Consider the following 15,873-nt stretch of genomic DNA (forward strand, 5'->3'; position numbering starts at 1 on the left):
AGGGACGTGCTATTCCTGACTGCAGCTTGCCTACATGTTGGGATGGAGAGCAGCGGTCCCCAGCCTTTTCTGCAATGGGGGCCGATTTTGTGCAAGAGAATTATTCCATAGACAGAGGTTCGGGGGTAGTTTTGGGATGAAACTGTTCAATCTCAGATCATCGGGCACTGAAGCTAATTGTTGCTGCCTGATCCCTATGCAGTGCTATGATCCCAGCACTTTGGGAGTCTGAGGTAAACGGATCATCAATCTCAGATCATCAGGAGTTAGGTACTCACATGGAGCGTGCAACCTTCTCTGCACTCCTATGAGAATCTTGTTTTTTTTTTTCTTTTTTTTGAGAGGGGAGAGAGTTTTACTCTTGCTGGAGTGCAGTGTTGCGATCTCGGCTCACAGCAACCTATGCCTCCTGGGTTCAAGCGATTCTCCTGCCTCAGCCTCTCGAGTAGCTGGGATTACAGGCATGCACCACTATGCCCGGCAAATGTTTGTATTTTTAGTAGAGACGGGGTTTCACCACGCTGGCCAGGCTGGTCTTGAACTTCTGACCTCAAGTGATCCACCTGCCTCGGCCTCCCAAAGTGCTAGGATTGTAGGCATGGACCACTGCACCTGGCCAGGATAAAATTTTTATTTTGAGTATTAAGCATCAATTTGCCCCTTCTAGTCCCAGCTACACTGGAGGCTGAGGTGTGAGGATCATTTGAGCTCAGGAGACAGAGGTTGTGGTGAGCTGTGATCATGCCACTGCACTCCAGCTTGGGCAACAGAGCGAAATCCTGTCTCAAAAAAAAAATGTTTTCCCCCCTACAAAATCATCCACACAGGCCATTTTGGCGAAACATTGCACAGAATTGTATTACAGTCTCTTGGAGATGTGGCTGGATGTTACTCTAATGGCCATGGGGATACTTGAAGGAGCAGAGGAAAGATTAGATCTCTCCAATAATTCAGGCCAGGGTTGGAGACATGAGTAGAATGAGATAAACCAAAGACGTAACGTTTTGGGAAGTGAAGCAGAAGAAGCTGATCTGAGCCAGGCGTGGTGGCTCACACCTGTAATCCCAGCACTTTGGGAGGCTGAGGTGGGTGGATTACCTGAGGTCGGGAGTTCAAGACCAGCATGGTCAACATGGTGAAATCCCATCTCTACTAAAAATATAAAAATTGGCGTGTGCCTGTAATCCCAGCTGCTTGGGAGGCTGAGGCAGGAGAATCGCTTGAACCCGGGAGGCGGAGGCTGCAGTGAGGTGAGATCACGCCATTGCACTCCAGCCTGGGTGACAGAGTGAAACTGTCTCAAAAAAAAAAAAAAAAAAAGGCCGGGCGCGGTGGCTCATGCCTGTAATCCCAGCACTTTGGGAGGCCGAGGCGGGTGGATCACGAGGTCGGGAGATCGAGACCAACCTGGCTAACACAGTGAAACCCCGTCTCTACTAAAAATACAAAAAATTAGCCGGGCGAGGTGGCGGGCGCCTGTAGTCCCAGCTACTCGGAGGCTGAGGCAGGAGAATGGCGTGAACCCGGGAGGTGGAGCTTGCAGTGAGCCGAGATCGCGCCACTGCACTCCAGCCTGGGCGACAAAGCGAGACTCCGTCTCAAAAAAAAACAAAAAAACAAAAAAACAAAAAAACTGATAGGTTATACTCTGTCCTCCCAGAAGAATGACTTTTCCTATGCTTTTCACAGGTTGGGAGGTCACTGTGCCACCTCGGAGCAGTGGGCTGATTTCTCTTATGTCCTCAAAGCCAACCAGTCCCTGAGGCACCTGCACCTCTCAGCCAGTGTGCTCCTGGACGAGGGTGCCAAGTTGCTGTACAAGACCATGACACACCCAAAACACTTCCTACAGATGTTGTCGTAAGTCTCCTCTTCCCACGGGCAGTTCCGGTTTAGCTCTGGGGCCATAGAAGAGAAAGGGTAACACCTGACTTGCTGGGCCACCCACATGGCACCTCTCGCTGACATAAACACCTGCTTCAGGCTGGGCATGGTGGCTCTGCCTGTAATCTCAGCACTTTGGGAGGCTGAGGTGGGCGGATCATCTGAGTTCAGGAGTTCGAGACCAACCTGGCCAACATGGTGAAACCCTGTCTCTATTAAAAATATAAAAAAACAGGGTGGGTGCGGTGGCTCACGCCTGTAATCCCAGCAGAAGGCGGGCGGATCACAAGGTCAAGAGATCGAGACCATGCTGGCTAACACAGTGAAACCCCGTCTCTACTAAAAAATACAGAAAATTAGCCGGGTGCGGTGGTGGGCGCCTGTAGTCCCAGCTACTCGGGAGACTAAGGCAGGAGAATGGCGTGAACCCAGGAGGCGGAGCTTGGCAGTGAGCCGAGATAGCGCCAATGCATTCCAGCCTGGGCGACAGAGCGAGACTCCCGTCTCAAAACAAAACAAAACAACAAAAACCAGCCAGGCGTGATGGTGCACATCTGTAATCCCAGCTACTCAGGAGACTGAGCCAGGAGAATTGCCTGAAACTGGGAGGTGGAAGTTGGAGTGAGTTGAGATCGTGCCATTGCACTCCAGCCTGGGTGACAGAGCGAGAGACTCCATCTCAAAAACAAACAAAAGAACACCTGTGTCCTGTGACGGCTCCAGGTGGACCGCTACATCTTGGCCTTCTCGCATTTCTGGTCTTTTGTGGCCATGATGACTTGCACAGGACAGAGGACAGGGGATGAACAGGGAGGGCTGAAGCTGAGGACCCTGGCATGTAGACATCGCCAAGCAGGTTGGAGTTGTGGAAATGTTCTCATCCTTTTACCATTTGTTTCATACTTTCGCAGGTTAGAAAACTGTCGTCTTACAGAAGCCAGTTGCAAGGACCTTGCTGCTGTCTTGGTTGTCAGCCAGCAGCTGACACACCTGTGCTTGGCCAAGAACCCCATCGGGGATACAGGGGTGAAGTTTCTGTGTGAGGGCTTGAGTTACCCTGAGTGTAAACTGCAGGCCTTGGTGTAAGTCTCTGCTGGCTCTGTGTGTGCGTGTGTGTGTGTGCGTGTGCGCGCACGTGTGCATGCAAGTGAATTCAAGGAGGAGAGAGAAGAAAGTACTGGTTAATTCATTTCAAATGTAACTTTTAAGAACTTGATAAGAATTGAAGAATAGGCAGAGGCCGGGCACGGTGGCTCATGCCTGTAATCCCAGCACTTTGGGAGGCCGAGGCGGGTGGATCATGAGGTCAGGAGATCGAGACCATCCTGGCTAACATGGTGAAACCCCGTATCCACTAAAAATACCAAAAATTACCTGGGCATGGTGGTGGGTACCTGTAGTCCCAGCTACTTGAGAGGCTGAGGCAGGAGAATGGCGTGAACCCAGAAGGCGGAGGGTGCAGTGAGCCAAGATCTCACCACTGCACTCCAGCCTGGGTGACAGAGCGAGACTCCGTCTCAAAAACAACAACAAAAACAGGCAGATACAGGTAGAAGCATGCTAATATTTGCATGTCTGCAGAACCTCTTCCTGTTATGAAGGAAGATTTGAAATGGGCAATTGGTTCTTGGATCTGATGCTTTGTGTGTGTTCTTTCAAATTCATATGACATAGCACTGCCTGCTATTGGAGGTAGATTGAGTTATAGGGTGGGGCTAGTGACACCTTTTGTAAAATTTTTATTTCCATAGGTTATTGGGAAACAGGTGGTGAATGGCTGGTAAATCACCTAGGGTTCGAGACCAACCCAGCCAACATGGTGAAAACCCGTCTCTACTAAAAAATACAAAAATTAACCAGGCTTGGTGGTGCGTGCCTGTAGTACCAGCTACTCAGAAGGCTGAGGTAGGAGAATCGCTTGAATCCGGAGGCAGAGGCTGCAGTGAGCTGAGATCGCGCCACCGCACTCCAACCTGGGCAATAGAGCGAGACTCTGTCTCAAGAAAAAAATAAAAAAAACGCAACCAAAAAACCTTATTTATAAAAACCTAGGTGGCAGGTTGGAATTGACCCACGAACTGTAGTTGGCTGAATCTTGTTACGTGGGAAGAAGCCCAGCCTGAGGTACCTGTTCACATTAAGATCGTGGTTAGAACAATATTCAAGAGATTGCATAGGGTTGAAGACCTATTCCTGTTTGGAAATTCTAGCTAGTGTTCATTTCTGAGATTTTTTTTTTTTTTTTTGCGTGGAGTCTCACTCTGTCACCCAGGCTGGAATGCAGTGGTGTGATCTTGGCTCACTGCAACCTCTGGTTCCTGGGTTCAAGTAATTCTCCTACCTCAGCCTCCTGAGTAGCTAGGATTACAGGCGTGCACCACCACACCCGGCTAATTTTTGTGTATATGTATATGTGTGTCTCTGTGTGTGTGTGTGTGTGTGTGTATCTATATATTTTTTTGAGACAGAGTTTCACTCTTGTTGCCCAGGCTGGAGTGCAATGCCGTGATCTCTGCTTACCGCAACCTTCGTCTCCCAAGTTCAAGCAATTCTCCTGCCTCAGACCCCCGAGTAGCTGGGATTACAGGAACGTGCCACCACACCCAGCTAATTTTGTATTTTTAGTAGAGACGGAATTTCTCCATGTCGGTCAGGCTGGTCTCGAACTCCCGACCTCAGGTGATCTGCCTGCCTCAGCCTCCCAAAGTGCTGGGATTACAGGCTTGAGCCACTGTGTCTGGACCAATGTTTGTATTTTTTTTTTTTTTTTAAGTAGAAATGGGATTTCACCATGTTGGCCAGGCTGGTCTTGAACTCCTGACCTCAAGTGATCTGACCTCGGCCTCCCACTGCTGGGATTATAGGCATGAGCCACTGTGCTGGGCCCATTTGCATGCTTTTATGTACAAGCCCACCTGGAAGTAGATAGCTCAAGGTGGAAGGTATACAGTGCTGGAAATAACGTCACAGGGCATTAGGCAGACGGATAACAGGCTTCTCTTCCTTTGATTATCCTGCAGGTTACAGCAATGCAGCATAACCAAGCGTGGCTGTAGATATCTCTCAGAGGCACTCCAAGAAGCGTGCAGCCTCACAAACCTGGACTTGAGTCTCAACCAGATAGCTCGTGGATTGTGGATTCTCTGTCAGGCGTTAGAGAATCCAAACTGTAACCTAAAACACCTACGGTAGGTGATTTTCTTTTTCTTTTTTCTTTCTTTTTTTTTTTTTTTTTTTTTTTGAGACAGGATCTTGCTCTGTCCCCCAGGCTGGAGTGCAGTGGTGCAGTGGTGTGATCACGGCTCACTGTGGCTTCAGTCTTCCAGGCTTGATCGGTCCTCCCACCTCAGCCTCCTGAGTAGCTGGGACTACAGGCATGTATTACCATGGCCAGCTAATCTTTTCCAGGCTGGTTTTGAACTCGGAGACTCAAGGAATCCTCCCACTTCGGCCTCCCAATGTGCTAGGATTACAGGCATGAGCCATCATGCCTGGCCTCGTTTTTAAAGTTTTTTGAAATCTGGAAATCCTTAATTTTTGTTTTCTTTTTTTTTTTTGACACAGAGTCTCGCTCTAGTTGCCCAGGCTGGAGTGCAATGGCGTGATCTTGGCTCACTGCAACCTCCACCTCCCAGGTTCAAGTGATTCTCCTGCCTCAGCCTCCTGGGTAGCTGGGACTATAGATGCCCGCCACCACACCCAGTTAATTTTTTGTATTTTTAGTAGAGATGGGGTTTCACTGTGTTAGCCAGGATGGTCTCGATCTCCTGACCTCATGATCCACCTGTCTCAGCCTCCCAAAGTGCTGGGATTACAGGCGTGAGCCACCGCGCCCGGTCAATTTCTATGTTTTCACTATCTCAGACTGCATCACTTTGGATCCAGTTTTAAGAGCAAACCCCTCCAGAAACTGAATATAGGTGGGTGGGCACTTCCAAAGTCATGTAGAGGGCCTGGAGAAGTGAAATATAGGTGAGAATGGCCCCCAGTGACCTGGACTTCAGGAACATTGCTGCTTCTCCTGGGATCCAGTAATCAGGAAGCTGTGAGCCTGCCCCAGCTCATAAACCCAGGGAACTGGAGATAGGATACCACCCCAGGAAATGCAAAGCCTCCACAAATGGAATAATGAGCTGTTTATGACTTCTCTCTCCGAAGTTTGTAAGTTGCATCCTTGGATGCAACCTATTTTCCAACTACAATCTGCAATCCTAATGAGAAGAGAATCTGCATCATGACATTACTACTTAGCTTTGCTGTAGAGATAAGAAAAAAACACGAGAACACAGGGTACTTGTTTTCTTTTTTGAGACGGAGTCTCACTCTGTCACCCAGACTGGAGTGCAGTGGTGCCATCTTGGCTCACTGCAACCTCAGCCTCCAAGGTTCAAGCGATTCTCCTGCCTCAGCTAAGTAGCTAGGATTACAGGGGTGCACCACCATGCCCAGCTAATTTTTGTATTTTTAGTAGAGACCAGGTTTCACCATGTTGGCTGGGCTGGTCTCCAACTCCTGACCTCAAGTGATCCACCTGCCTCAGCCTCCCAAAGTGCTGGGATTACAGGCAAGAGCCACTGTTCCTGTCCTCCTGAAGTTTCTTAACTCATCGCCCTGAGGAACATTTCAAGCTGCAAGCCAGACCGTGACACCTTACTATTTCCAAAGACTCAAAAGCTCAGTGCAAATAAAGGAGTGGATCACCTGGTGGCTTGTGCCTGTAATCCTAGATTTTCCGGAGGCTGGGGCAGGAGAATCACTTGAACCTGGGAGGCGGAAGTTGCAGTGAGCCGAGATCACGTCATTGCACTCCAGCCTGGGCAACAAGAGCGAAACTGTCTTAAAAAAAAAAAAAAAAAAATCAAAGGCTTTTACAGTGGCCTACAGTGGTCTTGTCTTATCAGTTATGAGCCAAAATCATTCTACTTTCTCACTAGCTCAGTATTTTATTTACAAGATTCCTTCCCCCAATTAGCAAGCTGGTTCACGATCTAACATCCTTCAGTTTTTTCCCTCATATCACTTTCCCAGAGAGAACTTAAATCAGCGGCATAAATCTAGCCAGTGCCTCTCTGGTTGACTTACCTCTACCCTGTTTATTTTAATACCATCATCCATTGTCTTCAATAGAACACATCCGGATGTCTGCTGTCACTAAAATAAACTCTGTGAGGATTTCTTCATCTCACTCCTCTCTGCATTTCCTCAGTACTGGATCCCCAGCACAAATGTTCTTTTTTTTTTTTTTTTGAGACCGAGTCTCACTCTTCCACCCAAGCTGCAGTGCAGTGGTGATATGTTGGCTGACTACAACCTCTGCCTCCTGGGTTCAAGCAATTCTCCTGCCTCAGCCTCTCGAGTAGTTGGAATGACAGGTGGCAACACCATACCTGGCTAATTTTTGTATTTTCATTTTATGGATTTATTTATGAGATGGAGTTTCACTCTGTTGCCCAGGCTGGAGTGCAGTGGCACGATCCTGGCTCACTGCAACCTCTGCCTCCCAGGCTCAAGCGATTCTTGTGCCTCACCTTCCCAAGTAGCTGGCATTAAAGGCACTCACCACCATGCGTGGCTAATTTTTTGTAGAGATGGGGTTTCACTATGTTGGCCTGGCTGGTCTCAAACTCCTGAACTCAGGTGATCCACCTTCCTTAGCCTCCCAAGGTGCTGGGATTACAGGTGCCTGCCTCCACACCCTGCCTCATCTTTGCATTTTTAATAAAGATGGGGTTTGACCATGTTGGCAAGGCTGGTTTCGAGCTCCTGGCCTCAAGTGATCCACCTGCCTTGGCCTCTTGAAGTGTTGGGATTACAGACATGAGCCATGGCATCTGGCCACTACCTGCTCAGTGAATGCATGGGTTTCCATGTTCTTCCTCAACAGCCTCTGGAGCTGCTCCCTCATGCCTTTCTATTGTCAGCATCTTGGATCTGCTCTCATCAGCAATCAGAAGCTTGAAACTCTGGACCTGGGCCAGAATCATTTGTGGAAGAGTGGCATAATTCAGCTCTTTAGGGTTCTAAGACAAAGAACTGGATCCTTGAAGACACTCAGGTATGGCTTTTTTTTTTTTTGACATGGAGTCTTGCTCTGTCACCCAGGCCGGAGTGCAGTGGCGCGATCTTGGCTCACCGCAACCTCCGCCTCCCAAGTTCAAGCAATTCTCCTGCCTCAGCCTCCTGAGTAGCTGGGCCTACAGGCATGCCAGCATGTCCAGCTAATTTTTGTATTTTTTTCTTTCTTTTTTTTTTTTTTTGAGATGGAGTTTCGCTCTTGTAGCCCAGGCTGTAGTGCAGTGGTACGATCTCGGCTCACTGCAAGCTCCACCCCCTGGGTTCAAGCGATTTTCTTGCCTCAGCCTCCTGAGTAGCTGGGATTACAGTCGCTTGCCACCACGCCTGGCTAATTTTTGTATTTTTAGTAGAGACGGGATTTCACCATATTGGCCAGGCTGGTCTTGAGCTCCTGACCTCAGGTGATCTGCCTGCCTTGGCCTTCTAAAGTGCTGGGATTACAGGCATGAGCCACTGCACCTGGTCAATTTTTGTAGTTTTTAGTAGAGACAGGGTTTCACTATGTTGGTCAGGTTGGTCTCAAACTCCCAACCTCAGGTGATCCACCTGCCTCAGCCCCTCAAAGTGCTGGGATTACAGGTGTGAGCCAACACACCCGGCCCTGGGATGGCTGTTCCACATGGTGAATTTCTCATGCAGAGAAGAGTATTTTTTTTGGGAGTGGGTGCACTGTTTGTAGGAATCAAGGCATCTTTCTGTAGCACACTCCTAGCTTAGGAGATAATTTAAAAATTAGATATTTCTCTAAAATGCTCTGTGAATTGAATATTGTCCAACGTTCCCCCCAACACTTAGTACTTGGCTTACTGACAGTTTAGATCATCCTGGAGTATAGACTGGAAGCTTGTGTGTATGTGTGTGCATGAGCGTACACACGCACACATGCACACACAGCCCCCTCATCACTACATCCAAAAATAGGTAGTTCCCAGAGTTGTCCTGGGTCTTAGCTTTTCAGAAGATCATCCCACAGATGTTCCCGTAATTGTGAACCATGTATATCTTTTAAATGACTTATTTTAATTTAATTTAATTTAATTATTATTTTTTTTGAGATGGAGTCTTGCTCTGTCGCCCGCGCTGGAGTGCAGTGGCCGCATCTCAGCTCACTGCAAGCTCCGCCTCCCGGGTTCACGCCATTCTCCTGCCTCAGCCTCCTGAGTAGCTGGGACTACTCCCGAGTAGCTGGGACTACAGGCGCCCGCCACCTCGCCCAGCTAGTTTTTTGTATTTTTTAGTAGAGACGGGGTTTCACCGTGTTAGCCAGGATGGTCTTGATCTCCTGACCTCGCGATCTGCCCGTCTCGGCCTCCCAGAGTGCTGGAATTACAGGCTTGAGCCACTGCATCAATAACTTATTTTAACATAGTCCACCTCAGTTTCTTCTTGCCTTTTTTCTTTTTCCCTTTCCCCTTTCCCCTTACCCTTTTCCCTCTCCTTTCCTTTTCCTGAGACAATGTTTTGCTCTGCTGTACTATGTAGCTATGTTGCCAAGGCTGTTCTCAAACTCCTGGCTTCAAGCGATCCTCCTGCGTTGGCCTCGCAAAGTACTAGGATTATAGGCGTGAGCCACTGTGCACAGCCCACTTGTCTTGTTCAAGAGTTTATAGAGATGATACACATTTAAACTGCTTAACGATGTCTAGTGTTCCGTTATTGGAACGCTAAGCATGTGGGAGTTATTTATATCCTGCTCAAGGTCATTAACAAGGTACGATTTTTCACACATGTCTGCAGTTCAAATAATTGTAACCTCTGGCATAAATGGGTTAAGATTTTAGGGGTATATCATGAAAGTTGAGCTATACAGTGTCATGCTTCTCTTGCTAGTGGGACTATGGTCTATAATGCCACCAAGGACTATTGGTGACAAATCTCCAACCCTGAGGTCTCTTGTGTCATATGTTTTGGACGTATTTCTGTTATCATTCCTCAGTTCCTCCTCTGGGAGGCCAAGGTGGGAGGATCGTTTGAGGCCAGGAGTTTGAGACCAGCCTGGGCAACATAGCAAGCCAGTGCCTCTACAATGACCACCCCTCATGTTCACATGCACAGGGTTGCATGCTGCTGTCATGTTAGAGCCATGTTTGCTATGATTAACCCTGGGGTTCACTCTGGCAATCTCTTAGTTCTACTGAAGGTTTGATTTGCCACTAGTTTTTATTTATCTATTTGGAGACAGAGTCTTTTTCTTGTTTGTTTGTTTGAGACAGAGTCTCGCTCTGTTGCCCAGGCTGGAGTGCAGTGGTGCAATCTCAGCTCACTGCAACCTCTGCCTCCCGGGTTCAAGCAATTCTCCTGCCTCAGCCTCCTGAGTAGCTGGGATTACAGGCGCGTGCCAGCATGCCTGGCTAATTTTTGTATTTATTTTATTTTACTTTTTTGAGACGGAGTTTCACTCTTGTTGCCCAGGCTGGAGGGCAACGGTGCGATCCCTGCTCACTGCAACCTCAGCCTCCCAGGTTCAAGCGATTCTTCTGCCTCAGCCTCCTGAGTAGCTGGGATTGCAAGCATGGGCCGCCATGCCTGGCTAATTTTTTTGTATTGTTAGTAGAGATGGTATTTCTCCATGTTGGTCAGGCTGGTCTTGAACTCCCAATCTCAGGTGATCTGCCCGCCTTGGCCTCCCAAAGTGCTGGGATTACAGGCGTGAGCCATCATGCTTGGCCAGTTTTTGTATTTTTTAGTAGAGATAGGGTTTTGCCATGTTGGCCAGGCTGGTCTCAAACTCCTGACCTCGTGATCTGCCTGCCTTGGCATCCCAAAGTGCTAGGATTACAGGCATGAGCCACTGCGCCCGGCCAAGGAGACAGAGTCTTGCTCTGTCACCCAGGTTGCAGTACAGTGGCACGATATTGGCTCACTGTAACGTCTGCCTCCCAGGTTCAAAGTGATTCTCATGTCTCAGCCTCCTGAGTAGCTGGTATTTCAGGTGTCTGCCACCACAACCAGCTAATTTTTGTATTTTTAGTAGAGACAGGTTTTCACAATGTTGGCCAGGCTGGTCTTGAACTCCTGACCTCAGGTGATCTGCCCGCCTCAGTCTCCCAAAGTGCTGGGATTATAGGCATGAGCCACCATGCCCCGGCCTGATTATCTAGTTTTCGAATTTATTTTTTAAAGACATGTTTTACTGTGTTACCCAGGCTGGAGTGCAGTAGGGCAATCTCCATCTTGTTGCAACCTCCACCTCCTGGGCTCAAGTGATCCTCCTGCCTCAGCCTCCCGAGTAGCTGGGACTATAGGCATGCACCACCATTCCTGGCTAACTTTTTGTATTTTTAGAGACAGGGTTTCGCTGTGTTGCCCAGGCTTGTCTTGAACTGCTGAGCTCAAGCAATCTGCCGGCCTTGGCCTCCCAAAGTGCTGGGACTACAGGTGTGAGACACCGTGCCTGGCCATAAGCTGTTTTTTCTTAGACTTATAAGGATCCCCATTGTGTGTGTCTAAATTTCTTTTTAGAAAACGTTTCTGGCTGGGTGCTGTGGCTCACATCTGTAATCCCATGGCTTTGGGAGGCCGAGGTGGACGGATCACTCGAGGCCAGAAGTTCGAGACCAGCCTGGCTAACATGTCGAAACGCCGCCTCTACTATAAATACAAAACTTAGCCAAGCGTGGTGGCGCACACCTGTAATCCCTGTTACTCAGGAGGCTAAGACATGAGAATCGCTTGAACCTGGGACCTGGAGGTTGCAGAGAGCCAAGATGGCACCACTGCACCCCAGCCTGGGCAACAGAGCAGAGCCAGACCCTGTCCTCCCCAAAATCCCAAAAACGTTTCCTGCTTTGAGTGTTTGAAAACAGGTGTTCAGGCATCCTGGGTAGTTGAGAGTGAATTTCTTGGGACAATGAAACTACAGGCACCCTGGGAACATTTGTGTTCTCTGATCCCTGCAGGTTGAAGACCTATGAAACTAATTTGGAAATCAAGAAGCTGTTGGAGGAAGTGAAAGAAAAGAATCCTAAGCTGACAATTGATTGCAGTGCTTCCGGGGCAACGGCACCTGCGTGCTGTGACTTTTTTTGCTGAGCAGCCTGGGATCGCTCTACGAATTACACAGGAAGCGGGAATCTGGTCCCTAAGATATTTTGTGAATGAAGGTCAGAGGGTCACGTGTTAACACTAGAGTCTGTGTCAAGATGTCGAATTCGACACTGGTTTTCTCGCTGTTTGTGGGAGATTCTGCACAAGTCACACACCCCCTTCACATCATACTATGCACCTTCTCACGGGGATAATAAAGTGAGCACTCTCGTTGCAGCTGCGTTTATTGACATGCTCAAGGGTAAACCTGCCATAAACATGCTACTCTGTGCTTAGTCTAGGAAGAAGTATTGCTGAGAAGTTCAGGCACGATTCTGTTGATTCTTCTATTTTCTTCTCTAACTCAGGCACCCCTTGGTCTAGTTTACTAACTGCCTGGTGCATCTATGTGATTGGTGTGTCTTTGTGACTTATTTGATCGTATCCTAACCCCCGTGTTGACAAACGGGCCAGATAGTTAATATGCTTGGCACTGTGGGCCCCGTGGTCTCTCATCAGCTCTGAGCTGTGCCTTTGTACACGGAAGCAGTGCAGATGATCTGTGCCAAGGGCCTGGCTCGCACCTGTGGAGGCTTCCCAGAAACAGCTTGAGGGCCACGGACAGCCAACCCTGTTCTCATCCATCCTGTTACCCACGAAACAAGCTTACAGGCACTGTTGCCTTTAATTCAGAAGATGGCCTTGCCTCACACTGGCTCTGCCTGGCTCCTACGGGCCGGCTCCTACTTTCTGTGTGTGTCTCTCTGTTCCTCTGTATCTCTTTTTGTCTCTCTTTCTCTGTCTCTGTGTCTCTATCGCTGTTTCTGTGTGTGTGTCTCTGTCTCTTTGTGTGTCTCTGTGTATCTGTCTCTGGGCGTTTCTGTATCTCTGTCTCTGTCTTTGTGTCTCTCTGGCTGTCTCTGTTTCTCTTTTTTTTTTGAGACGGAGTTTCTCTCTGTTGCCCAGGCTGGAGTGCAATGGCGTGACCATGCCGGGCTAATTTTTTGTATTCTTTCTAGAGGGTTTCACGTTGGGCAGGCTGTTCTCAGACTCCTGACCTCAGGTGATCCACCCGCCTCGGCCTCCCAGAGCGCTGGGATTACAGGTGTGAGTCGCCGCGCCCAGCCTGTCTGTTTCTGTGTGAGTCTGTGTGGCTGTCTCTGGGAGTCTCTGTGTATGTCTCTGTCTCTCGCCTCCCCAGTTCTCTCTGCTTCCCATTGCCATGGCAAACATAGCTTTTCCACACCCTGTATTTGGTCGTTCATATAAAATGCATAGAAGCCACTCCACAATTTTCCTTAAGAATGAAAAGTTGTCAGGCCGGGCGCGGTGGCTCACGCCTGTGATCCCAGCACTTTGGCAGGCCGAGGCGGGTGGATCACCTGAGGTTGGGAGTTCGAGACCAGCCTGAACATGAAGAAACCCCGTCTCTACTAACAATACAAAATTAGCTGGGCGTGGTGGTGCATGCCTGTAATCCCAGGTACTCGAGGCTGAGGCAGGAGAATCCGGGAGGTGGAGGTTGTGGTGAGCTGAGATCACACCATTGCACTCTAGCCTGGGCAACAAGAGCAAAACTCTGTCTCAAAAAAAAAAAAAAAAAAATTGGATATGGGGGAAGTTGCCATGGTTCCAGGCACAAAAACAAGGGCATATGGCTAATGCTTTAGGTTGAAAGCTAAGATGACAGTTTTGTCTCGCTGTTTCCTAGGCTGGAGCGCAGTGGTGTGATCTTGGCTCACTGCAACCTCCACCTCCTGGGTTCAAGTGAGTCTTCTGTCCCAGCCTCCTGAGTAGCTGGGACTAGAGGTGTATGCCACCATGCCTGGCTAATTTTTTGTATTTTTAGTAGAGACAGGGTTTCCCCGTGTCAACCAGGCTGGTTTTGAACTGCTGACCTCAGGTGACCTGCCTGCCTTGGCCTCCCAAAGTGCTGGGACGACAGCCGTGAGCCACTGTGTCTGGGCTGACGGTTCTTTTTACTAACCCAAGCCTGGAGGTTGAGTGGCTTCAGCACTGAATGGCACCATGAAGGCTGTCATTTATCTTGCTGTTGAGCATTGCTGTCTTTCGTGAGCCCTTGTCAAGATAGATCTTCTCAAACGCTCGAGATCGCCATGGTGTTTAGGGCTACAGTCAGCTGGTAGTGATGCCGACTTTGGGTAACTGTTTAGTGGGATACAGTTCACATCAGTGGGAAGTGTGGTGGAGACACTGAGCGTGAATAAAGGAAGTGGTCCGGTCATGACAGGTGGGGCTGAGTCAACATTTACAGTTCTACATGGGCATGAGGTTCCTGTGTAGAATTTGCTAAAAATAAAGACATAAAGATAGTAGGTAGAGGCTGGGAGTGAAAACATCTGGGTCAGATTGCTGCATATTGAAGTTTTTTTCCCCTAAATATTTTATCTACTTAAAATTTTGATTTTATTTAAGATAGTAGGTTTTTTTTTTTTGGTGGGGTGGTGGGGTGGACAGGGTCTCACTCAGTTGCCCAGGCTGGAGTGCAATGGTGTGATCTCAGCTCACTGCAACCTCCATCTCCCAAGTTCAAGCGATTCTCATGCCTCAGCCTCCCAAGTATCTGGGATTACGGGTGCCTGCCACCACTGCCGGTTAATTTTTATGTTTTTGGTAGAGATGGGGTTTCACCATGTTGGCCAGGTTGGTCTCAAACTCCTGACCTCAGGTGACCCACCTGCCTCGGCCTCCCAAAGTGTTGGGATTACAGGCGTGAGCCACTGTGCCCAGTCAAGATAGTGGTGTTGCTCTGTTGCTCACAGCCAGGTTGGAGTGCAATGGTGCAATCTTAGCTCATGGCAGCCTTGAACTCCCGGGTCAAGCGATCCTCCCACCTGAGACTCCTGAGTAAGTAGCTGGGATTACAGGTGCGTGCCAAACATGCCTGGCTAACTTTAAAATGTTTATAATAGAGATGGGGCTTTGCTGTATTGACCAGGCTGGTCTTGAACTCCTGATCTCAAGTTATCCCCTTGCCTCAGCCTCCCAAAGTGCTGGGATTACACGTGTGAGCTGCCACACTGGGCTCTTACCCACTTATAAGTAATAAACACAGAACTCCTAAAGTGCTGTGATTACAGGCGTGAGCCACGGTGCCTGGCCAGCATTAATTACCTCTGAAAAGCCCTGTGTCCAAATAGTCACACCTGGGGCTAGGGCTTGTACGTGAAGTTTGGCGGGACCAATTGAGACCGTGACAAGGACTGTCCTGTGTGCCACATGGTGCAGAGCAGCACACCTGGACTTTGCCCAGCAGACACCGTGAGCCTGAGCCTGCCCCCACTGCAACTCGTGACAACTGAAAAGCTCTTGGGATGTGGCCAGATGTCCCCATGGGGATAAAATCACCCCAAGTTAAGAATGGCTGGCTCCTTTGGGAGGCTGAGGCGGGAGGGTCAAGAGGTCAGGAGATCGAGACCATCCTGGCTAACACGGTGAAACCCCGTCTCTACTAAAAATACAAAAAATTAGCCGGGTGCGGTGGTGGGCGCCTGTGGTCCCAGCTACTTGGGAGGCGGAGCTTGCAGTGAGCCGAGATGGCACCACTGCACTCCAGCCTGGGCAACAGAGCGAGACTCCATCTCAAAAAAAAAAAAAAAAAAAAAAAGGCTGACTCAACAATTCACGATTGCAAAGATGTGGAACCAACGAAAGTGCCCGTTGACAAGCAGGTAAAATGTGGTATCTATACATCGTGGAATACTATTCGGCCATTAGAAGGAAGGAAATAATGTCATTTGCAGCAACTGGGATGGAGCTGGAGGCCATTATTCTAAGTGAAGTCACCCAGGAGTAGAAAACCAAAATCCGTAAGTTCTCACCGCTGCATGCATTCCACCCTGGGCGACACAGCGAGACTGTAATTTA

At 48.9% G+C, this 15,873-nt stretch overlaps 1 protein-coding gene across 4 annotated transcripts in view; it reads left to right on the forward strand.

The window, feature by feature from the left end:
* Window positions 1-12,216, forward strand: part of NLRP7 (NLR family pyrin domain containing 7) — a 37,785-nt gene extending 25,569 nt beyond the window's left edge. For 3 of the 4 annotated variants that reach the window (XM_073017232.1, XM_073017233.1, XM_073017234.1), the window contains 5 exons: window positions 1,690-1,860; window positions 2,796-2,966; window positions 4,905-5,072; window positions 7,769-7,939; window positions 11,859-12,216. In XM_073017232.1, the coding sequence (XP_072873333.1) occupies window positions 1,690-1,860; window positions 2,796-2,966; window positions 4,905-5,072; window positions 7,769-7,939; window positions 11,859-11,991 (814 nt within the window). In that variant the 3' untranslated portion in view covers window positions 11,992-12,216. The remainder of the gene's footprint in view (window positions 1-1,689; window positions 1,861-2,795; window positions 2,967-4,904; window positions 5,073-7,768; window positions 7,940-11,858) is intronic. The other variant, XM_073017235.1, reaches the window with a different exon arrangement.
* Window positions 12,217-15,873: the final 3,657 nt, after the last annotated feature.

The sequence above is a fragment of the Chlorocebus sabaeus genome, chromosome 6, assembly GCF_047675955.1.
Source record: "Chlorocebus sabaeus isolate Y175 chromosome 6, mChlSab1.0.hap1, whole genome shotgun sequence".
NCBI classification, from domain to species: domain Eukaryota; kingdom Metazoa; phylum Chordata; class Mammalia; order Primates; family Cercopithecidae; genus Chlorocebus; species Chlorocebus sabaeus.